A 25,230-nucleotide genomic window follows, 5' to 3' on the forward strand; every position below is an offset into this window, starting at 1 on the left:
TAGATTCATCTTTACGTCTGTTTTTGTATTTAATTTGGGTGGTTATGTTGTTTTGTTGGATATTTTCAAGCATATCGCTGTTCATTTTTCAAAAATTGAGATAATCTTGTGTGTTTTTAATATTTTTAAAAAAAATCTAATGAGAAGTTAACATTGTGTAGTTAAAGTTGTTGTTTGGCTGTAGTTGTTAGTTTTGATTAATTTATTATTATTTGTCATTTTATGGTTGGATTGTTATTTGGTTTTATATTTGGTTTTGGGTTAGAATTTTTAATATTTTCATATGTATTTAGTAAACTGTGGGAGTAGTTTTTTTTTTTGTCAATGTTTAAGTGTTTGGAGTGAAAAAGGTTGTCGATTTTATTAAGAAAAGTAAATAAAATCAATAACTTACATTTTTTTTTTGGCTATTTTTCTTTGTTTCAGCCATTGGACCCAATTTTTCTATAAGGCTTATAATGTGTTGGTCTATTGGGTGATTATTTGTATGTTATTGAGTTGGGAATGGATTTTTTCTTTTTCAAATCCGATGTCCTGGTGAACGGATAGGAGAAGAGCAATGTTTGCGATCTAGAGGACAATATGAGTATTGAACCTATTTCTTTGATGCTCGTAATCGTTTTTTCAGTCATCCATTTCATATATCCATTTTTTTTTTGGATTTGCGTATTTGGTTTATTTCCTGCTCGCTTCGCATCTGTAGGGGATATTTGGTTATCCCCCTGTTGATTTCGTTAAACGTAAATGTGAATTTGTGTTCAAATTTTTTTATATGAAAATGTGTTGTCTTTCTTAGATTTTGTAATTAAGTTGTGAGTTGTTTTTATGTTCTTAGTTGTATTCTTTTTTTCCGTTTGTCCTCAGAGTGATTTTTTCGATTCGATGTGAGTTGTGTTTTGGGAAAAATTAATTTTCTTGTTTATCTTGCTGTTATTTTATACAGTCCGGGTTGTTTTTTGTTGGCTCGGTTTTCATTTTCATATAATTTAGTGCTATGGTTATCTGATTGTGGCACTCGTATTTCTGAATCTCTTTAGTTTACTAAAGGTGTGTGCATCTCTTACCTTCTTTGTCTTTGGTGATGGTTTTCTGAAGTGCTATCAAATAATGTTAATTGGTTTCTAGTTATGTTTCTCTGATCTTCTGAAAGTGTTGCTTGTGTTGCCTTGCTTTGATTTGGTTATTCTTTTTGATTTTGTATAGCCCAGTTTTTCTAAGCCGAATTTTTCTATGATGTAGTTGTCCCTGAAGGTAAAGACCTCTTTGCATATATCTATGTCTTGTTGGTCGTAATACTTGGAGACATTTTTCTTGAGATGGATTGTGGGAAGTTTTTTCAACATATTTTGATCTTTTATGTTCTGATTTTGATGTGATGGTAAGCGGCGGACTTTAATTTTTTTTTTATATCTTTTGTTTACTTTCTATACTTTCAGGTTTGTTCTTTGTTTCTCTTGTTTTAATTCTTTTGGAGGCGTCGCTATTGTTTAAGAAGGAGAAAAACAGAGATTTCTATTTCGAATTGTAGAATTGATTTAAGGTTGATAACATTGGTAAACCATATTGTTGTTCCTTAAGCTAAATGAAAAAGACAAACTTGAGCATTTGTTTGTAGTAGTAGTAGTGTGCGCATCTATTTTCCATGTCATTGACGGTGCAGTAGATAGTTGGTCCGACTGCTGCCAATGTAGTGTAGTAGCATTGTAGGCTTTGTACATTGACTCTGTGTAACGCCTTTTTGATATCTTTCCAGCATTGGTCACCCTTTGCTTTGTTTTGTTTCCAGCCTAGCTTGTCGAGCCAAATTTTTCCTTCCGCTGCGTCACCCATGTACAACTTCACAATTCCATAAAGGTACATACCATTCTCATAACTACCTTCTACCGCCTTCTTCAAGTTTTCCTGCCCTGTTTCTGTGTTGTTCTTTCGAAAATACTCTTGGATCCCTTTGATATACTGAACCTCGACATTTCCACTTGCAAAGCATTTTTCCATGAGGTCTTCGTATCTCGCTAGTGCTGCTAGTAGATTCATGGCCAGGGGCCTTAGGTTGATATTCTTGTAGACTCGGTGATCTTGGGCTGCCTTGGCTAGATATGGTGATGTTTGCATAACATGTCTCACGGTTGTTTGTGAAATCTTAGCAACTCGAGAGATTATATCTCCGAGGACGTCGTTTGGTAGTTCTTTAAGGGGGTAGTGTGTGTTTCGCAGCATTTTTTGCAAGTTGTGTGTGATTTTTAGGTTCAGACTTTTTCCTACTGTTATTTATAAGCTGGAAGATATGTCGCGCTACACGTGGATTAATTTTTAAAATTTATAAGACAATGCTAAAGTGTTAATAAATTTTTCTGTAGCTATTTTATTTTGTAGATTTTTTTTTTTTGAACAATATCAAATGTAGTTTGAATATTTTCTTTTAATGATATTAGTTAGCTGAGTTTCTGAATTGTTAATCTTGATGTCTATATTCATTCTAGATGTTAGTAAGAAAATATTCTTTATAAGCTTATATATATAGTGAAGATATTTTTTTGTACGATAAGAAATGGCAGCAAATTCATGTTTTATTTTCTTTGGATAGTACTGTGAATGAATTAAAAGTATAAGTAACATAAATCATTATGATGAAATTTTAAAGTATGAAATCTTAACTTTGAAGAATATTGTGAAGCACAAACGAATTGATCATCATCACCATAGACATCATGGTGTTGTATTTCCTCTTGTCAATGCATCTTCAAGGGATGATACTTTGGGATTCTTGAGAAATATGTATAGTGAGGATATAATATGTTCATTGTAGTACGTATATATGTTCTAATCATGCAATAGCAGGAAGTTTATAAAATATCTAATATACAAAAGTATAAGTTCTATACATTTGACAAAAATAAAAATTTAAAACTGATCAGATTTGTATTTAATTGCCATGACAGTCTTACAAATTATATCCTGAGTATTTGTGAGAACTGAAACTAATTCTCTCCTTCCAAAGTGATTTATGAGTGGAGGAGCTTACCACCGTAAAGAGTTCCGAACTGAAAAAGAGTGTTTAAATGCTAAAATTGTACTCCCTCTGTTTCACAAAGAGTGTCATTCTGACACATTTCACACAAATTAAGAAAAGTTTGAATTATACATATTTGCCCCTATTTAATAAGTGATTAATGATCTAAATTCAATGAAAATAGCTTTGGGTTTAGGGGTAAAAAGAGAATTTCGCATTAAAACACTCATTGGAAATGTAAAATGACATTCTTTATGAAACAAAAAATTTTCTCCAAAATGACACTCTTTGTGAAACGGAGGGAGTATAATACTGCCTGAGAGAAAAAATGTTCGATCCCCTACAAAGACTCCCCCTCTTACATATTTATACTGACCAATTAATTACCCAATTGATGCGCAATTAATTTTACACGAATTCTGTGTCCTAATTAATCCACTTGAATGCAGGAATCTTTGACTAAGCTCGAGCTGCGAACTGATTGATATGACGCCTCTCCGCGTTCTCTTCTTCTCTCTGGGCTTGGTGGGTCGACCAGCGCTACACCCTTGGCCCGTTTAGCGTGCTCGGCCCAGGCCCTTTGGCCTGTTTCCCGAGATGATGGATCGTGGGTACAACAGTATTGAATAAGAGAATGTCTATTAGCCTAACCTTAATTTGAGGCAGTTACGTTATTGATGTTGTTGTGGAAGCTTTCCATTTATAACTTTCAAACTCTTTCGCAGTGATGTTTCTTTTTCTTAACTTCTTGAATGAAAAACGCAAACAAAAGTACAGAAAATAACTAAATCATGATATGTAGTTCAATTATTTTAACCCCGTATATAAATGAAGCACATTATTGATAAGAGTACATACGAACAGTTAAGTAAACACAAAATGGTTTGACCAACGAAGGAAAAAGTGTTTGATCGACATAGGAAAAGCCCAACAAAATCACTCTTCCTGATGTAAGTCGTACCTATGATTTAGCAATTGGAGGAGTCTTCGTATGTAGGTCTCTGGATTTTTCTCCTCATCCAAAGCTTTTCACCTGCAAGAAATCAACTAATTTACTACATATAAAAAGGTTTAGATAAGCAACATAAGTTTTTATAGATTGGACATTCCACATGCGTTAGACTATATCCATATCAAACGAAGATAATACTAAATTTTAATATAAGTTCTCCAAATACAAAACTTTACTATAAGTTCTTAAGAAAGAGCAGCTACCTGGCGTTTTTGGCTACGTAAGTGATTGATAAACCAAACTGAAACCATCAGTCAAGGTTTTTAAATCTGGGAAAAAAAGATCAGAAACCTAATCATCATAAAATAGATATATAAATCTATTGTGAGAATTTAATCTATTATAAAGGATAGAAAAAATAAAGAAAATGAATCACCAATCGGAGGAAGCAAAAGAAATACGGAATGGATGTTTTTTTGGTTAGACACTTACATTCCGGAATGAGTTGCACTTCCCCGAACAATATGTCATTATCACCAGGATTTGAAACGTTTAAGCCCTAATCCTAATTAACGTCTATGAGACCAGTTTCATCTCTGGAACTTGCACATACCCCGAGAAAACAATGAAATAAGAAAGGGTGAAACCCTCAGATAGGATGTGAAGCGATTGGAAGTAGAAGAATTGGAAGTAGAAGAAGGGACGTTTCGTTTTAAAATGTGAAGAAGGAGGTGAGGTCGAACCTCTCTCGAAATCCTACATATATATATATATAGTCATAGAAAGCAACCTAAAATCAAACTGACGTGTCATAGAGTGGCTTTAAGAGTCTCAAATAATTAGGGGCTTCAAAAGAAATTTGGCCCAAAAACAATAGAAAATGGTTAGTGGATAGTTTATAAAATTTGGCCTCACTAAGCAGAAGAAGTAGCTGACGTGGCAGCACCAAGAATGAGAAAAGGGAACTTTATATATATAGATACTGGTTTGCGATTTGAAATCCCTAATCCAAAGACCTACTCATGACGTTTTCTGCCAATCCGGCCGGTGCCATATGTACATATATGTTTCAAGTGCTTGTTTAATACAGTATATTGATTGTATTTAAACATACGTTTCTAATCTAAAACACATGTTTCGTGGTTACCAATCAAATTATATGTTTATCTTTCTTTGAAAAAAAAAACTTAATTTGTTTTTATATACACTAGTATTGGTATTGGATAATAGATATTATTACTATTATCATTATTGAATCCGTTCATCAACATGCGTCACCGTAGAACGAGGGAGGCATGACTTATTTTTCCCTTTTGCACCGTCTGGTCTGATTATTGTGATATAAACAATGCATAAGTCCATGTCGTTTCATATAAAAATGAATATGTGTGCCATTAGAGACGAGGCCTGCTTCATATCATATGGGTCGTGCTTGTTTTTTTTTTAATTTTTCTTTTCTCTATCTCATTTGATAATATATCTAAAGAAACGATTAGGGCAGGGAAGTGAGAACTACAGTCTACACGTATAATTTAACGTTGAACAAAGATATATTTAACTTCCATTTTGTTCAAAATGTTTAACAGAAAAATAAAAACACAGAGACTATATATAAAGGAATCAATTTCAAATAGAAAAAAATATGTCTAAATTTTTTCTTTAAAACACTTTAATCTTGTTTTTTTTGTGTGGGTATGAATCATTATTTGCATCCGAATGGAATGGATCACAAATTGAAGCAGTGGTATATATTGTGCGGTTTTTTTTTTAACAACAAGTTGGTGCAGTTGAAGACAGCTTCAACTTTAGTCCACACTTATAAACTTGATCCAACTCCAAAATTTCCAACGAAAGTGAAATCTGTCGAAATTCATGAATATGTGTATATATGTATATCAATAGGTCGATTTTGTAACTGTTTGATATAAGCAAATTGAATCGATATATAAATTTGATAATGTAACTAAAATAAAAGGAAAACAAAAATGAGAAATAATATGGGATAAAAGATAGTAGTGATGAGGTTGTAATGTACGAACGTGGATCTAAGTGTCTGTCATGAAGCCGACCATTTTTTTTTTTACATTCCAAAACTAGGGTATTTTGATAGTGTTTGTGATTTTTTTTTATAAAGAAATGGAATTTTAATTGTTTTTGCGGGGGTTCATATCCTCTTTAGAACAGGTAAAAATTATTTTCTATGAAGCATCTTACATGACGACCGGTGTGGTTATTTTATGTTACAATTGTTCTCGGTAGTTATATACTGTGACAAAAAGTAACGAGTGAGAAAGATTTATATATTTTTTTCTAAAAAGAATATACAATATGAAACATTTCATTCATCATTCTTTTTATTAGAATGAATGGAAAAAGTTATAATTTATTTTTAACAACATATAGACCATATGATTTGGTTTTGGCAGTATCACTGTGATATATAGATCTGAATTTGGTAAGAACACAACGAGTACAATAATAGACTAGTACATTACACATTTACATGTTTTGATCAAGAGGGAGTTATATATTTAATGTGTAGGATTAGCACATATTATATTTATTTGCACAAATGATAACCTTATTATATCTCAAGCCGTTAAGAAAGGATTATTTTAATTTGACCAATAATATTCTAGCAGCTATAAGCTACTTCGGAAACTCTTGTATTTAATTTAATCAACACCCAAAAATGTTTGTTGTTAACCAGCTAGCTAGTTAACAAAAAAATAATAGTGCGGGTACTAATATCAATAATAATTGTGAATGAGATTATAAATATACAAACAGATTAATTAAAGTCCAACATGCATAAAAACACATGCTAATACCATGTGAGGAATTTATTACCCATGATACAACTTTCATTCTCGAGTTTATTTAGTCGGCACCATACATAGATATATATATGTTTTCAAGAAATTTGGTGTAAATAGTATCTAAACAATGGATCTTTGAATCCTTTGCTACCTCTGTACTTGGCTTTCTTTGAATAAATGAAAACAAGTGTTTGTCCAAAAAAGAATATCTAAACAATAAAAATAGTAAGTAGTAAAGAAATATATAGTTGGCGACAATATGGCAAATCTAGAATGAGATAACTGCAAACGTATAATTAGTTGGCACCAATCTTAAATCAATCTACATCCATAAGCCAACTGAGAATTGTTTTTCTTTTTCAAAGAAACCAACTCAGATTTGGAAATTGGATTAATTATAAATTATAGAATATTTGTTCGTATTTTACGAAGAGTCGTTATTTTGCCAGTCTTGGCCACTTACATTACATCAAAATCAAATGTCTTTTATAATGTAAAACAATTCTATGTATTTTGTTTGATGAGATCGTTTAATTATATGCCTAAACAGTGCGAAGAGGACGAGTTTGGAAAAGTGTTATATTCACAAACAAAACAAAACAAGATCATTTCTTTATATATATTAACACTTGTTAAAATTGTACTAATTATAAGTTATTATAAGAATTCTTTTTGTCATATACGATTCTGACAGGAAACGAATTCCTCGTCATATCTTTCGTCTTTCCCTGTGTAATTATATGCAAGCTAATGATTTCTTCTTGATTAGTTATTAGCCCATCATCCTCTGAAATTTTGATTAAAAAATGAATTTAGTTAGGGTGCAGGGCATATAATAGTCACTAAAACTGCAACTCCTTTTTTAGTTTTATAAGAACTAAAACTGCTTTATGCTCTTTCTTTTGTTGTTGTTACTGTAAATCACGAAATGACCTGCTAAATAACAAGTCAACCACCGTTGACTTGAACAAGGACAAAATTCAATATATAACAGTAACGAATATATCATAGATGGTTGGAGAAAGAAAAATAAAATAAAAATACATATAAGTAAGTCCCATATCATTCATTTTTATAAGAATAAACTGATACAATACATACAGACAAACAAATTTTTTGGTACTCAAGACAACAGGAAAATGAATTTCAGAATATCTACGTGGGCCGATCATATTGGATGAAAATGAAACGTACTCCGAGAAATGCGGCTATTTGCCGATCTCTTTACTTCCCAGTCACTTGTTTTTTTCTCTCAAGTGCAGCATCTCATTATGCCCTTTCACATTATATGATACTAGTAATATTTTACTAATATAGTTTTACGAAAAAAAGTACTACAAGACTTGGCCGTATATGTCTCGATCCTGAAATTTTTGTATACATTTTAAAATTATTATCACTTCACCTCCTAAAGATATATACTTAAATCAAATGTCATGAATTAGTTCATTTTATATATATAAAAGACTACATAATCTGATCTCCCCTCTCTCTCTCTCTTAACATGAAAAAGTTGTCGAAGATATTCTCATTCTGAAAAGTCAGCGTCCCTTTCTCGTTTCATCAACCATTTTTTTGTTCTTCATCGTCTTCTTTTTGCCCCAAGAAAATAATCCAACATCACTGATCATCACTCTTTTCCGATATATACCACAAAAACTCGATCGAGAATTCTGAATTATAATCATCTTATATATGTACCTGATTCTAAATCATTTTTCCTAATTACTTTTTTCTTTAGGTTTTGGGATTTCTAATTCTTTTTCTGTGTATATATATACCTATATATACATAAACACACACACGCATCATACATACATATTATGTGCAGCGTCTTTGAGTTACTAAACATGGACAACTTCCAAGGAGACCTAACAGACGTCGTACGAGGAATTGGTTCAGGACACGTGTCATCTCCAGAGCCACCGGAAGGTCCAACTCCGAGCAGCATGTCTCCCCCGCCAACGTCAGATCTTCACGTAGATTTCCCCACCGCCGCTGCTTCTGTCAGCTGTCTCACAAATCCCTTTGGCGACCCGTTCGTAAGCATGACGGATCCTCTCTTCCACCTCGCGGCCAACTCCGGTTTCTTATCCGGTGCCGGAGATAACGAAAGCAACAACAACTTTGCAATCTTGCCAAAGGGTTTTGAGGATGACCAACTTAACAGTCAATGCAGTGTCTTCCCAAGAATCCGGATCTCGCAAAGCAATATCATTACAGATGCATCCACGTGTAATTCACCGGCCATAGCCGTCTCCAACGCCCCAACTTCGCCGTGGGGGATGATCAGCGTTGATACCACTAATAGTCCAAGAAACTGTGTACTAGTCGATAATAGTAACAACATGTCATCATCCTCACAGATTCATCAGATCTCCTCTTCCCCTCAGAATCTTGGCATAAAGAGAAGGTTAGTTGATTAAAATTCGATCTATATGATTTATTTATCATTTTCCCCTTCTTAATTAAACGAGATCATTAATGTTATAGAGTCGTGATAAATATATAATAACACCATGTGATTGACTATATTTGATTTTTTTTTCCTTTGGAGATTTTATATTAATGTAGTACGTATAACGAATGACAACCATTTAGGCTACTCACCAAGGTTACATCCTTTGGAAAAAAACTATATGGTATATATGCTATAATTAGTGTGTCAAGAAAATTAGTTGTAATGAAACGCAATTTGTTATTAAAACCAATTCTCAACGTTTACATATTAATCTATTTTTATTTTCATGAAACATAAGACATATTTTTTTTTGATGACTAACATAAGACATATTGAAACTAGGGTTTCGTTTTGTGTATGTATTTGCAACCCTTCGTGTAAAATTTCCGAATCTTACATGCTGTATTTCTTCGTTTTTCAATTTTTAATTCTGTTTGCTTTTGTTTGAGTACGATCTTATTTCCTTGTTTTTTTTAGGTGTAAATGTTAAATATATATATATAAATGTTCATTTTACTTTTAGATGATTTTGATTGAATTGAGATTTAGACTTCAAACTGAAAAGAGTATGCGCAGGATACATATATGAAGTGTAAACATCGTAACCAAACAACGATCATTTACTACGTACCATGCCCATCATATCTCAAACCGAACTCATCATGACCCACACTAACATAGATAACAAAATTAGCTTTAAAAGCTACGACGTAATACTTACATGGGTCTTCAAAATGGATGCAGGAAGAGCCAGACAAAGAAAGTGGTGTGCATACCAGCTCCAGCGGCGATGAACAGCCGGTCCAGTGGAGAAGTTGTTCCGTCTGATCTATGGGCTTGGCGAAAGTACGGTCAAAAACCCATCAAAGGTTCTCCTTATCCAAGGTAATACATCACACACACATCTATATACATATATATATTCATGCATTTCTATAGTTATAATAACCCTATGTTCGCGATCGTCTATACTGACTATACATATTACGAATATATATAAGTATGTTCTTTCAATAGGAAAGTTTTTGTAACAACCTGAAAAAATCACTATTTTTAAATTTTAATACAAAAATGTATATGTCGGTTGGTTCCATTGTGTCCTATTATTTCGACCCAAGTTTCGTAAGAAAAGGAATACTTTTTTTGTTGATTAACCACTGAAAAAGAATTCACATGTAAGTAGAATTTGCAGCTTTGCATCTCCTTTCACAAAGAATATTGCAGGTGCAATCATTAGAATGGAACTATAAAAGTATAAAGTTCGTTCAATTTTCTACGGCGCACATTAAGCCTATTAAATTCCTTATTGGGACATTTGATGCACACTTATCTTATAAGTTATAATCATAGTATAGATTCCATCAGAAAAGCTAGGATATCATTCAGATTAATTGATGATTATTATTTCTAATAATAAATCTGAAATGGTATAGAACTATATATAGATACAAAAAAAAAAAAAAAAGTCTGTGATGGTTATTTGAAGGATAAATTCTTTGTTTCTCAGGGGTTACTACAGATGTAGCAGCTCAAAAGGTTGTTCAGCTAGGAAACAAGTCGAACGTAGCCGCACTGATCCAAACATGTTAGTCATTACTTACACCTCTGAACATAACCATCCATGGCCCACTCAACGCAATGCTCTCGCCGGCTCCACTCGTTCCTCTTCCTCCTCCTCATCAAACCTTTCTTCCAAATCCACAACCGCAACGGTAGCCACAACTACGTCTCCCTCATCTAGATTCTCCCAAAACAATATTAACAAAGACGAACACAATAAGTCCCACTTGCCTTCCTCTTCCACCCCTCCTCCTTATGCGGCCGAGGCGGTTAAAGAGGAGAAGGTGGAGGAGCGCCATGACAGTATGGAATTCGATAATGACGTTGAAGATACGTATAGACCGGAGTTGTTGCCCGAGTTTCAACATCAGCCGGAGGATTTCTTCGCAGATCTTGACGAGCTTGAGGGAGACTCTTTGGATATGTTGCTAAATCACAGTAGCGGCGGAGGCAACATGGATAACACAACGACCATTCCCGACGTTTTTAGCGATTTCTTTGATGACGACGACTCCTCAAGGTCCTTATAAATATTCTAATTATGTATACATAGAATTATACTCCCTCCGTTGCAAAATATAAGATGTTTTGGAGAAATTTTTTGTTTCATAATATAGAATGCTTTCAAATTTCAATGCAACTTTTAGATTAATTTAGTATTTTATATTATGCAGTATTGTTTCTGATTGGTTGAACTTATTAAAAGTAAAGACTGCTTAATATGCGTGCTTTGCTTAAAACATCCTATATTTTGAAACGGAGGGAGTATTATTCTTGTGATACGATTGTACTAAATGACGTATTAGTCCTAGCGCATACCACGGTCGCCGAGTAGCCAGAAATCAAGTCATTTACAATTTATTTTTTTAGATGAGATCCATCTAGTTCACTAAAACTCCATTGTATTTTTGCGAGCCTATGTGTTTTAATTTTTTTTTCAAAGACTGTTTATAAAATTTAACGAGCAAAACCTTTTTTTTTCCTTTTTCCTATAATCCAAAGATCTCAGAGTAGAGTCCAAACTAATTTTCAGTGACCAAATATTGTTGTCATATAAGCATTCACATTTCACAATAAATTGATATAATTGAGATTCCAATTGGAATTTTGAAAACTGCTTTTTGGTACAAGATATTTCTAACAATACAATGAACTCAAATTCAAGAGGTGGCCAGAGCTTATATGGCTCTTGTTAAGAGTTAAGACAGGTAATGTAATTCCTTGGGTCATTAATTTATCCAGTTTAGTCTAAATCAAATAATTAATAGGAATGTATGGAACGACATAGATATACACATAGGTGATACGTGTGTATATATAAATTTGTGCTTGTGCGTGCTAAACTGGTACTGGGATAGAGCAAGAGAAGTGGGGTTAAGGAATATTGGTGGATGGGACACAAAGCGAAGATGTCCATCCACAGTTTTAGTAGCATGACTCAGACTCACCGATAAATTATAATTTAATTTCTCAGTTGTGAAGATGTTGCCTTCTGATATTTTTCCTTTAAACAAATGTTTTGGGGAAGGAGATGTTTGAATAATAATCTCCAAAAACTAAAATTAAAAAACTAGCTCATAATCGAATATAAATTTAAGAAAACATTACATGATAGTGAGAACAATTTCTCTTTTTGACCATGCTCCATGCATGTGGATGATCTTGGAAGGCAGGAAGAAAACCCTAGTTTCATGGCTTTTCTTACGGGACGAATTAAATGAGAATCCCATATAATATGTCTTCCTTCATTCTGGCTGAATTGTAGCTCGTATGATGTTTGTATAAATTATTTGAGAAATTGTATTACAAAAAAAAATCTGCATCGTTTACGAACCTTCTTCACTTAGTAGTTAATTAGTACAACCTGTTTTTTTTTTTTTTACTTGGATCATATTATTTATTGACTAAAATAAGTTGTGTTATACATATATTTGAAATAGACTTGTCTACTTTGTTTCTTGATTTTTCTTGATTTCTAATCTTGTCCATCATGACCTTGAACTCTCTGTCCCGGCTAGTATTTGCCTTTGACTAAATTCATTTGTAGTTTCTTTACAGCGGCATGTGTCTAAAAACTAAATTGATCAAATAAATAAAACTGTGCAACACATTCTTCAATTAACTTAAACAATTAAAAAAAAGAATCACCGGTAGGGTAATAAAGATTATATGATGATAGAAGAGAGTGTGTGGGATCTCAACTTTTGATCAAAATCATTCTGGAAATAGTGACCTTAAGTTTTGTCAAATCCATCGGATTCTGATTGATAGAAAGAAAAGTTGCATTACAACCTATTTTAAATTATTTTCTAAGGAAAGTGTTTGATTTGATGAGGGGGGCAAGACAAAAAGAACAGTCGAATATTACACGTTTAATTATCATAATTTTTACTTTTCTATGGTTTTTAATTTTATTCTCTCACGATGGGACATATAGAACGAGAGGCCAATATTAATTTGGACGAAGATTTTGGTGGGTAAATAGGCTTATGGATGCTACTATTTGGTGTCACCTTCTTTTAGATTAATGAAAGTGTTTACTTATGATGTTTATTTTGGGTATAATTATGGGACATTAACTTTTGGTTATATATCGAGAAAATAATAACATGATAAAGTATAGTGGTAAGTCCCATCGATAAGCTTTTTAGACTAGCTTCGTTGTAACCTTAAATCATAATAAGGAGAATAAGCCAGTAAGATGATAATGATGGGTTGCTAATAAATTTAAGACTAATCAGTAATCCCTTCAAATAGATAATCTAAAATTATGAATAATTAAGTATACAATAAAATATGGTGTTGCTATTGCTACAGTAAGTATATTCAGTTGAGTTAATTTAAAAATTATCTATTAGGCTTTGTGTTGGTCATAATTTTTTTTATAATAATAAGTACGATGTGGTGTTTTGAAAGTTTAAATATATCACACAACCACTTGTCCAGTTCTAAGAAAATATTAAAATCGCATTTGTGTCTTAGACAACATCTTCTTCTCAGATTTATAGCCCAACGCAGACTTTTCTCAACTCTAGTCTAGCATGATCTTCAGAAACATTCTCTCCCCTAGCTTAAGTGAAAACTCAGCTAAAAATACACACAAGTCAAGAATGAAAAAAAAAAGTTAAAAATTTAAAAAAATTCCCAATACCAAATAATCATTTTTTGACACACATAGCATTACTATTAGCGAGGTGACAATTTTCTCATTCAATTCCTGATGATATATAGTTTTTAGAGTAGTTTTTAATAGTATGATGTAGCAAAAAACTTAAATTGTATCCAAACACTCCAAAATCAAAGAAAACCCACGTTCCTCTATTAAAAGTTAAAAAATAATCATCGTAGTAAAAGACTAAACAAAAAATCAAAGTGATACGAAGATCAACATTAGAGCAGGACTACAGACTATCTCCCTCATGATCCCATGATTCCTAGTTCCTACCACTCAATCTCAGTATTATTATAGAAGTAACTCAGTTAAAGGATGTTTCTAAATTTAATTTATAACCAAACTACTTCATAAAAAGATAAATAAACATAGATTTTATAAAGTTAAATTTTGTCCCCCGTAAATAAAGGCATGCATGATAGTAGTAAATACTAAATTCGATAATCCCCAAAATCAAGCCACCAATCACTCAACGGCCCTTTTCTATCGGGAGAACTAGAAGGTTTGTTCAATGTTTATTGTTCAGGCCTAAAATTTGTAAGACCCACGAAATAATAAGCCCGAAAATTTGTTATGGGTAAAAGCTGAATACAAAAAGATGAAAGATCTCTCGTCACTTTAAAGTTAAAACGTTTCAACTTGCGGACATACATTAAGCTAATTTAACAAGAAAAAAGTCAGACAATAGCTAGCTAATACATAGACTAATACAAAGTTACAAACAAAGTATTAGTTCCCAGTTAAAAGGACATTAACCAGGATAATTAGCCACTACATCAACAGACAAAACACTAACTAAAAACAGAGATTAACAAGAACAGACACAAATTTAGGCATTGAGAACTTTAGGCTTGAAACTAAGACTAGTTAGCCGGATCTTTAGACAGTAGCTTGTTGATCTCTCGAGAAATCTTAGGGTTTCTCCGAATGGTTTCTTGAGTTGTTAGATCTTGAACCATTTCACACGGAACCAAACACACTTCTTCTGTTGATAGCTTCTCCTGGATTGCTTGCGATTCAAGCAAAACATGAGTTTCCAGTTGCACATTCGAGCTACCCTGCGTCACCAAATTAAACCAGCTCGTGAGAAAACACTTCTAACGTAATTTTAATTGGATTATAAGGTTTTTTTTTTGGGGTTGGTCATTACCTTCTTCGTGGTCTGCATCAGTTGTAGAATTCCAACTTGACTCTGCAAGAACTTAACATACTTAGCGGCCGACTGGAACATCTCGGCCGTATTAAGTTTCTGGCCACCAGGTATGAGTTTTCCGAGCTCGTGAGTCTTGTCAGCAAGACTTCTTCTCCTCTCTCTAGCCGCGATGCTCTGAGATGAAAGCGTCGGTTTCTTGGTGTCGTCTTCAGCTCGTCGGCCTACCTTGAACTCTAAAGAAAAATCTGGAACTCTAAACTCCGGGAAGGAAGAAGCTTCTGGAACGAAATCAAGGTCGCCGAAAGGGTCGAAGAAACTCGGGTTATGGCTCTGGAAATGATTGTGAGTGTTACAATGGTAGCTCGAGGTAACAAGTTTCTGGCGTTTTGGCGTGGGGAGTAAGGAATCAAGGTCGTGTGTTTCGTTGAAGATTTCGGTTTTAGGGTCAGGGAGAGAGATTTCTTGGGGAGAAAGAAACTGGTCGCAGAAAGGGTCAAAGTAGGTCTGTGAAGGAGCTTCTTCTTGAAACAATGGCTGATGGAACTGGAGTTGCGGTTGAGATTCGAGGAAGAAACTGTCAGATTCAGGGATAATCATATCCATATCGGGAAGAAAGCAATCCTGGAGCTGGACAGGTGGATCGTAGTTAAAGAAGTAGCTTAAGCAATCCATGGACATTGAGGAGATGAAACCTGTAAAATAAGAGGTAAAGAAGAAGGTTAAGCATCCGGAGGAGTTACGAAGTACTTAAATGCATTATTATTAAGCTTTAACTACTAGTAATGAGCTACTAGATTAGAAAAAATAAACAAATTGTAAAGACAAGAGAGGATAATTGAGAGAAGCAAAGACCTTGAGATAGATTTTAGAGGATACTACTGTCGTGTCTTTTTTTTTGTTCTAAGTAGACTTAACTTGTAAGTTTGGGTCAATCGTTAACTGTCTCACACCATATATACGAGAGAGAAAGAGACGGAGCGAGAGAGGTTAGGGTTTTAGCGAAGACAAAGGAGGAGTTACTGTGGGTTTTACATTTTTTATTATTTGTAACTACCTCCTAATTATCAGGACATTATTTTTTTATTTTCACTTTTTATTTTTTTTATAACTTCTAGCTTTAATAAACATTCGTCGCCAAAATAAATTGTAAATAATTTATTTGAGGTTATTTATTTATCCGGAAGTGTATATGGTAAAAAAAAAGTGTCAATTGAGCTGAATGAAAAGTTAGAATTAAGATCAGTTTATATGGTTTTTAAAAATATATATTTATATGTTTATATGGTTTTTTTAAAAAATTAAAATATATTCATAATATATTTGCTATCCTGAGCTTATCGATATGAAAATTGAGCTACTAATTTATTTATATGTGCATGGACAGAAAAAAAATATATAATCATAATTTTTTTTTTTGGTTTGGTACCAAATTTAAGAGTAACCGTCACTTAAAAAAAGTTATTTGGCGGCTATTTTAGAATTAAATTAATTAAAAAAATAGTAATAATTGAATACACCCATATTTACTCAGCCGTTACTCTTTCACTCAATAACTGCATCCTCTCGATATTATTTTAGTCTGGGCCTAAAAGGCCATACAATTTCTACTAACCTCATAGCCTCTCATTTTTTTCCTTAATCCTTCATTTAGAAATAAATAATTTCGATTTTTTAATCAGCAAATTAATTATTAAACCTAAAAGGCCCATTGTTTTTTTTTTCCTTTCTTTTTTATCTGTTGGACTTGGTAAAAGACGGCGACTTTGGCGGGTGAATCTGGTTAGTGGGTTCCACGTGCCTCACTCTTTGACTTTACCGCCAAGTTTACTAACCGACTTAGCTAAGTAAAAATGAGCTAAATGGGCCGTTAAAAGGAAACAAAGCCCCTTAACGAAAAATGTTATTCAGCTCCTATGCACTCCCAGTCCCAGATGGATGTAAGCTGCATTATCTAAAACGAAAGACAAGAGCTTCCAATGTGGAAGAGGCTGAACGCCTGAACCCACCTATGATTAATAAAATTATGTTGTAATGTTCGTGTGTTTATTATTGTTGTGCTTGATCAGCTTGATGTTGCGTGGTTATGAAGTTGGGTTTGGTTGTATCTTGTATGTAAATTAGATGATATCATATACGTTGTTGTGATAATTCTAATAATGTTTTCTTCTTCGTGATATCCTGTATATATTATTTCCTGACAAAGTAGTCAAGTATTAATTGAAAACAAGATCAATTTGTAAACAACATCTAGTAACTGATTAATCTTTTAATTGTAATTTTATTCGGTGGACTTGGTAAAAGACGGCGACTTAGGCGGGTAAAGCTGGTTTAGTGGTTCCAACGTCCAAGTGCCCTCATTCGTTAGCTTTGCTGCCAAGATTACTAACCGACTTAGCTTAAGTAAAATGAGGCTGCAATATTAGATAAATTGGCCGTTAAATGGTACATAAAGCCCCTTAATTAATTTCTTTGAAGCCCATTTTGGAACGATTTTGGGCTTTAATAACTTAATAAATATTTTTAAAAAAAAGTTGGTGGGATGGGATCAGGTCAGGACGATAAAATTAAAGAAACTGCTCAACGCTTTAACTTTCTCGGGTGAAGGGATCATTCACTTTTTTTTGTGTGTGTGGACTGTCACTGTGTACTCTTTCTCGCTGCTTCGCTCAAAGATCTGTTCGTCTTTGCTCTCTACCTTGGTATGATTTTTTAATTGACATAGTTTGATTCACTGAGGTTTTTGTTAAAGATCATGATGTCTTCTTGTAGTGATCGATCATGTTCTCTCTGGATTATTTTTTTTCTTCAGTTTCTCTGGTTAGAAAGACTTAGTTAGTTATTATAATTATTGTAGGATATAAGGAATTAAGGATGTTATCTTAACATATTATAGCTGAATTATTCGTTGACAACTTACGAATAGGTTGACCTGTGTTTGATTTTGTGTACTCTGTTCGATATATAATATAGCTTAGGTACTTAAAGTCTGAGATTCAAGCTACTGTCTCTGGAATTATTTGTAGATCTATCAATCTTTTTCACTCACATTTAACATCTTTTACGTTAACTTGATATGATATAATATGAACTTGGTATGATATAATATGAACTTGGTATGATAAAAGCAATAGACATGTTGATCGTCAAAAAAAAAAAAAAAAAAGCAATAGACATGTCTCTTGTATATATTAAAGTTTGTAAACTTTGTATAAGTTTTATTTCATATGTGAGATCTTAACGTTGGTGCTCTGTAAGCTTATATATCTTTCGTTTCTGATAACCCTACAGATTTTCTAACACACATGGCAACTACATCTAAGGCGGTGACTGATGTAAGTAATCAAAACAATCGATACCAACCATCGATTGAAGAGAAAATGGCCATTGTTGTCAAGCGAGTGGGGGAAGTTCCGAGGATGGTTCGTAAGAGCCCCCTTTACTGGGAATCTATAGAACACCTCGCAAAAGACGAGGTTTCACGAGGCATATTCTATGCCCTCCCACCTGAATGTAAGCTGCATTATCTTAAACGAAAGACACATGCCTCTAATGAGCAAGAGACGGAACCCACCTATTATTCCTAATCTCTCGTTCCTATGATTGGTGAAGTTATGTTTTTATGTTCATGAATCTATGATGGTTTATTTTGTTGTGCTTGAGTCTGATATCGCTGTGGAATCTGTTTCATGTTTCATTGTGTTTATTTTGTTGTGTTTGAATTTGATGTGGTGTGTGACACTTTATGCAATATGATATGTTAGTGTGGTTTCCATATGTTTCTAATAATGAATCACGATTCAAGAACTATGAGAAAGAAGAGTAAAATTAACAACAGAGCCAAAAAAAAACATTATTGAAAAAGGTTCGTATCCATCCATCCGCTCAAATAAAGCCTTGTTGAACAACCAACATCTGAAGTAATTAACTCCCATCGGTGTAGAAAACAGAAATATCATTATCAAAATATTGCAAGTTGGAATATAATTTTTTGCTTTTAATATCTATTAAGCATTATTTTTTTATATCTCAACAGCAACTATTTCATTAACCAAAGTTCATACAAGATTTGCATCCACATTGGATTTTAACCAATTTGACACAGTATAAAACAACTTAATTACGATCATAACTCTAAAAAGAAAGAGATTCCTTAGAAACTTAACCTCACCAAAATCGTGAAGAAGCGGCTGAGTATCCTGCAGAATTGGATCAATTTGAGGCTTTCCATCTTCACCATGCATCATGAATATAAGCTCCTGGGAGTTAGAATCAAAGATGACTGTCTTGTATTGGAATCTTGACACATTAATGCTTCAATTAAGCATGTAAAAATTGTGTTGAACTAATAAATGTAACTAACCATATACAAAGTCGCGGACCAGCTTGGACCAGTCGAATAGTCGATATCATATGTTAAATGAAATATCTAGGCGACTAGGCCCCATAACAATAACTGGAAACAACTCGACCATGTTCTGTTGAAGCTTTCAATAGGTGAATTTTATCACATGTTCATCTGTAACCACCGCGCCATGATTTCTGAGAAACATATTTTGCAATGGACCCATGACTTTTGTTCACATAGGTACATAAATACTAGGTTTACTTTGGAAAAAGTGACAAACTACACATGACATAGATTAAGAGATTATTACATGAAATGCCATTTAAAACAGAATAAGGATATATATAACTCAGAGCCAAACATATACAATTAATAGAAGAACTGTATAAGGTAAACATGTATCCAAACAGACCTATAATTAGTAGCACAAAAAGGGAAACAAGTAAACAACATTTACGACATACAAAAATAATTAGCATTCAAACAAGTAAATAACAATAATTAGCATTCAAACAAGTAAACAACAATAATTAGCATTCAAAATTTCCATAATCCGAATCTTAACAGTTACGAATTTAAATATCAAGCATATTTGAATTGTTTAGGATATGAGTCATTAGGATCAAATTCAAAATCTTTAGAAATATATATCTACTTACCAAATGTGCAAACAATATTAATTAGTATCACCTAAATTATAGACATTTTCAATTCAAAAAATCGTAAATACAGGAACAAAAAAAACAATTTTGTTATGAAAATATATGGTATCAATTGCATTTATCCTATTAATAAAATCGCTGACCTCCACTATAAATCGTTAGATCAAGAGCTTTGTACCCGATCCTACTTGAAATATCTAATTTTGTATATCAAAATGGCTACCAACGATGGCAGATCCAAATCATGATGTCAAGCTTTTTCAAACCAGTGGGGATATGTCGTTTTATCAGATAAAATAATAAAAAAATCATCAACTATAAACAATGGTTTGAAGGTTGACAAACAAAAAAAAAACAATGGTTTGAATTTATAAAGTATTTAGTATGCATACTTCTTTTCTAAGTCTTTTTTTAATATAAAACTAATTTATGTTGAATTCTATTTTTTTACAGAGTTCAAAAATTCATGTTTAACTCAAAAAAATATGTGCAGCGTTTTTGTTCTATTTTGAACTACTCTTTTAAGGTTTTTATGCTTTTAGTATTCTAATATTTTTCATCCTTGAAAAGGGTTATCATTTACATCATTGTTGACAAAATCCTAACCATTTAACAACAAAATATGTTGTTTATCTTTATGAAATTAGATCTTAAGACTATCATAACTATGAAAAATTGTAATATCTTTAATTAAGATTTGAAATTTTAAATTGATATTTTCATTTTATATATTATTAATGATACATGAAGATACCAATATAGATACTTGGAGGTACTTACTTCCTACAAAAAAAAATACGTGAAAATGCCAATATATAAATGATTTTAATATTTTTTTGTCACGCATGGTTTTAATATTTTTTTGTCAGACATGATTTTAATATTTATATGTATATATATGTTTGCATGCGGTAAAAAGAACAAATGTTGTTACTATATATGGTGTCAAGGAGAAAAAAACATGTAAGGTGAAACGTGAAGGAGTATTGACAAAGGACTTTAATTATCAATAATATAATTCTGAAGTGATTGATTCTATTTAATATAATTGTATAGTAGATTTGTGCAACCATCCACACATATAGCATAGGTATATATGTGTATATATGTGCGGTATAAAAATCAAAATGTTTATTAATATATTTTACAAAATTATTTTTAAATTGTAAATTCATTTTTGTTTATTTTTCATTTAATTTGTGTTATTTAAATTGTGGCAATCAAACAAAACATATTTTAGAGTATTGGTTAGAATTGCATATCCAAACTTATACGAAACCAATAACCTACAATAAAATTTTGGAAATATAATTATCAATTTTAAATAACATATAGAGATCAATTTTAATTCGATTGCATAAATATAGAACTAAACATACCAAGTTTTTTTTGGGGCAAAAAGAAGCTATCTTACCAACTAAAACGAAAGAACCTATCATACCAACATAATTACCGTAATTGTGTTAGTGCATAAGGATAAGTTTTGTTAATAAATACTATGAATAAATATCAAATTTAAAGAGGAATAGTTTCACTTCTTTTCACACATGAATATATAAAATTTTGGGTAACAGGCTAGAATTTTTTTTTATAATAGCTATATTTTATTCTCAAAGTCTAACTTGAGTACGAGCAATTTGGAATGGAATAAATTTGAGTATTTTTGAATATCTTACTGAGTTTTAGTCTATCAAAACTCTTATCCAATCTCTTAAGACATATTTTATAGATAATGTTTTTATTGAAATACATGTTACCCACGGGTTTTGCAAATTCAACACGGCGAATACAAACATTGCTCATGTGGTTTTTGGGTGGCAAGTAAAAAAATAGCAAAACTATTACAAAGTAAGTCTATCAATGTGGGTTTGTCACGCTATACAATTTAGGTCATCAAGTTTAGGAATTTTAATCATTATGGCAGATTTTATCCAATTTGATAGATAATGAGAAATATAAAGAAAAATTGTATAATGTCCACTAATTTGTAAAAATTAAATATCCAAACAAAAAGTACATGAAGTATGAATATCCCATCCAAATCTTTTACCTATTTCTTTATATGTTAGACTAAAATATACAATCTCAAATGGATAAAGTATTTTTAAAATCACAGTTATGAAATAGAATAAACATGAAATATATGGGACGTGACGGTTTTTCTGTCAAGATATAAACATTCTATATTCGTCTTACCTTTTTTAATTGTAGTTGTTTATACTTTTCGTCTAAAAAACAAAACATATATGATCATTATTTTCGTCTAAAAAAACAATAACATATCAAATGCTATACTGATAAGAGTTTAAATTATAAATGTTACTAATATTCGTTAAAAATATGTTTATAAACATTATTCCGCACATACGTAAATATTGCAAACCTTATAATAATCTTAATTTTTGAAATCAACCCCGCACGTACGTGCGGGTCCGAATCTAGTGATAGTATGAACTAGAGTGATTTTAGAGATTGAATTAGCCATTTATCAACACAATAATGTAAACCGTACCCCAAAAAAATACAAACCGCACATGTTATTTTTAATTATGCAATTGGCATACTAACTTTGAAAAACATATGCCGGAAATGCCGGTTCACTTTCTAGTTTCTTCGAAATATATCCATCAAAACGTATAAATTTACATCACTCAGTTTTTTTTAAATGTGCATTGTCTTAATGTGTTGTTGTTTTCGTCCGTGGGCCGCGGATACCATTTCAGACTCATCATCACTGATTCACTATAAAGATTCGCATGGTACAATAGGAGAAAATTATTTCCATTTATTATAGATTTCATTGCGTGGCCTCTCTTGGAAATTAAAATAAACCACATTATTTAACACAAAATTATCATCAGCCCATGCCAGAAACAACAAAAGGACACACCCTATATATAGATTCATTGGATCCCATATTTCAACTTTTAACAACTTAATAATACTCACTCCCCCAACAAACAATACAATCAAAGACTCTACCAAACACCAAACTAAGCAAGAACCGGAATCCCTTGCTGAGACCGGAAAAAATTAGTCCGGTCGAACCGGGCTTTAATCTTAACCAATCTCAAATAATTCCCTCTAAAGTAACTATCCCCATAAACCTTAGCTCCTTCATACGTAGCATTATACCCCGGCGTTGTGATTCCAATATCAACGTCTCTATAATTAAAGAAAGCTTCTCTCGGATTCCTCGAAACATACGGAGCCATTGCTTCTTTAAAACTTCTAGCAATCGACAAGAACTTCTCCTCTAGCTCATCTCCAGGTTTATACCAATTCATGAAATGCTCAATCATGAAAACGTTACCACCTCTATGCACAAACGCAGTCGCATCAGACGCTATCTCACTCATTCTCCCTCCCCAAGGGTTCCATTGCATCCAAACTCGTCGTGGAAGTGGTGAATGGTCGATCATCGTCTGAAAAATCTTTGCAAGACCCTGTTTTGAGATTGGTGTCTGAACAAAATCTGAAGTACGTTTCCAGTAGTATTCGTTTGTTGATACTCTCTTCAGCATAAGCTCGATCGGTGCCTTTTCTGGGTAATTAGCCCAGAAAACGCTCGATTCGATCCATTTCTTAACCATGCAGTCGGATTTTGTTAAGTGTAGCTCCGGAAAACTCTGTTTCGTTATGTTTAAGAGTCTCTCAGGTAAACCTAGAAACATTCCGATGAATGAGACTTTGATAGTCTTACCTTTTGAGATTTTCCGGTTTATCGGTTTAATCTCTAACCGGATAAATAAATCACGGTCGATAACCGGAGCTACTTGTTGCCATTTGTGAACCAAATCAACGGCACCTTCTTTCACCGTTCTTTCAAGTTTAAAAACGGTGACCTTCTCCGGAACCCTAACGAGTTTTAACTTCCACGCCAAGATAACGCCGTAGCTTCCGCCTCCTCCGCCGCGAATGGCCCAAAACACGTCTTCTCCCATTGCACGTCGGTTACGGTAGACTTTACCGTTGGCGTCCATGATTTGAGCGTCGATTATATGATCAATCGATAAACCGTATTTTCTCATTAGGTTACCGAATCCTCCGCCGCTGAAATGTCCTCCGGCGCCGACTTTGGGACAGACTCCGGCGGGAAAAGCGTGGACTTTGCTTTTACTTGCAATGTTGTAGTAAAGCTCACCTAGCGAGGCTCCGGCTTGGATCCAAACGGTTTCGTCTTTCATGTTGATATCGATTTTGTTGAAGTTGAACATGTCTAAGATCACGAATGGTACCGGAGAGGTGTATGAGAAGCCTTCGTAGTCGTGGCCACCGCTACGGATCCTTAGCTCGAGGTTTAGGAGTTTGCAGCAGGAGATCGTTGCTCTTATATGGGTTTCGGTTACGGCGGCTACGATGGCTTCTGGTTTTCTCGTGGAAGGAGAAGCGAACCGGAGGTTTCTGACGCCGTTCATTAGGTTTGTTGAGAAAGATGAGTTTGTGGGAGTCACGGCGGTTCTTGAGTTGGGACTGCCGTGGTCGGACGGCTGAGTGTCGAGACATCGGAGGAAATTCTCCGGGAGAGATAGTGACGGTGGTGATGAGTTGACTCGTTGAATTGTGATGAGATAGGTTATTAAAATAAGAAACGTTGGTCGTGACCAGAACTGCATTGGCATTTTGTTATTGGTGACTTGATTGGTTTTAGAACAATGAATGAGTATTGTTGTGTGTTGTGTGTGTATTTAACTATTTATAGAGCATCCCCATTGAGAGGTTCGTAATGACTTTCTTAAGATATAAATAATACGAAATCATGAAAAGAGAAATGAGGAGAAGTTCTTAATTAAGAACATTTGAGTTTTTCTTTAGATCATACCCACATGCCATTTCTTTTAAAATAATTGGTTTAGTTACTTATCATTCAATATTTAATTTGACAATATAGTTACATCAAAAATATAATTATGATATTAAAAAGAGTATTAATTAATCATTGGAAGTGTGCTTATAGTGTATTTTTATTTTACAGGGAATATTCCCGCGTTGTATGGTAGATATATATTATGAAATTTTTTAATTCAGTTTGAAGATATATTATAGGAGTAGCTAGCTAGTTTTCTTATTTTAATTGTAGTTTGTTTTTATCAGCT

The 25,230-nt window shown here is 33.1% G+C and overlaps 3 protein-coding genes and 1 long non-coding RNA gene across 4 annotated transcripts; 2 read left to right on the forward strand and 2 right to left on the reverse strand.

The window, feature by feature from the left end:
• The first annotated feature begins 8,117 nt into the window (after positions 1 to 8,117).
• LOC104786072 (putative WRKY transcription factor 35) lies at positions 8,118 to 11,485 on the forward strand. The gene is made up of 3 exons (XM_010511398.3): positions 8,118 to 9,194; positions 9,987 to 10,127; positions 10,750 to 11,485. Exons 1-3 carry the CDS (start codon positions 8,605 to 8,607, stop codon positions 11,330 to 11,332), a joined length of 1,314 nt encoding a protein of 437 aa, XP_010509700.2. The 5' UTR covers positions 8,118 to 8,604; the 3' UTR covers positions 11,333 to 11,485.
• A 3,086-nt stretch (positions 11,486 to 14,571) lies between these two features.
• LOC104786073 (transcription factor bHLH53) lies at positions 14,572 to 16,052 on the reverse strand. The gene is made up of 3 exons (XM_010511399.2): positions 15,980 to 16,052; positions 15,125 to 15,819; positions 14,572 to 15,032 (listed from the first exon to the last, which is right to left on the reverse strand). The coding sequence occupies exons 2-3, from the start codon at positions 15,803 to 15,805 to the stop codon at positions 14,838 to 14,840; spliced, it is 876 nt and encodes a 291-aa protein (XP_010509701.2). The 5' UTR covers positions 15,806 to 15,819; positions 15,980 to 16,052; the 3' UTR covers positions 14,572 to 14,837.
• A 1,606-nt stretch (positions 16,053 to 17,658) lies between these two features.
• LOC104786074 (uncharacterized) lies at positions 17,659 to 18,901 on the forward strand. Its single transcript, XR_767449.2, has 2 exons — positions 17,659 to 17,826; positions 18,416 to 18,901. It is a non-coding gene; the product is annotated as an uncharacterized LOC104786074 (long non-coding RNA).
• Positions 18,902 to 22,899: 3,998 nt separating this feature from the next.
• Positions 22,900 to 24,957, reverse strand: LOC104786075 (berberine bridge enzyme-like 16). The gene has a single exon (XM_010511400.3). It carries the CDS (start codon positions 24,754 to 24,756, stop codon positions 23,128 to 23,130), a length of 1,629 nt encoding a protein of 542 aa, XP_010509702.2. The 5' UTR covers positions 24,757 to 24,957; the 3' UTR covers positions 22,900 to 23,127.
• Between the last annotated feature and the right edge of the window lie 273 nt (positions 24,958 to 25,230).

The sequence above is a fragment of the Camelina sativa genome, chromosome 5 (genome assembly GCF_030686135.1).
Source record: "Camelina sativa cultivar CO46 ecotype springtype chromosome 5, ASM3068613v1".
NCBI classification, from domain to species: Eukaryota; Viridiplantae; Streptophyta; class Magnoliopsida; order Brassicales; family Brassicaceae; genus Camelina; species Camelina sativa.

Bases quoted from the DNA above. Each gene is read 5' to 3' on its own strand.
- LOC104786072 (XM_010511398.3), top strand. From the start codon at position 8,605: ATGTGCAGCGTCTTTGAGTTACTAAACATGGACAACTTCCAAGGAGAC. The intron at 9,195-9,986 runs GTTAGTTGATTA...AAATGGATGCAG, and splicing joins AATCTTGGCATAAAGAGAAG to GAAGAGCCAGACAAAGAAAG. The intron at 10,128-10,749 runs GTAATACATCAC...TTTGTTTCTCAG, and splicing joins AAAGGTTCTCCTTATCCAAG to GGGTTACTACAGATGTAGCA.
- LOC104786073 (XM_010511399.2), bottom strand. From the start codon at position 15,805: ATGTCCATGGATTGCTTAAGCTACTTCTTTAACTACGATCCACCTGTC. The intron at 15,033-15,124 runs GTAATGACCAAC...TTGGTGACGCAG, and splicing joins TGATGCAGACCACGAAGAAG to GGTAGCTCGAATGTGCAACT.
- LOC104786075 (XM_010511400.3), bottom strand. From the start codon at position 24,756: ATGCCAATGCAGTTCTGGTCACGACCAACGTTTCTTATTTTAATAACC.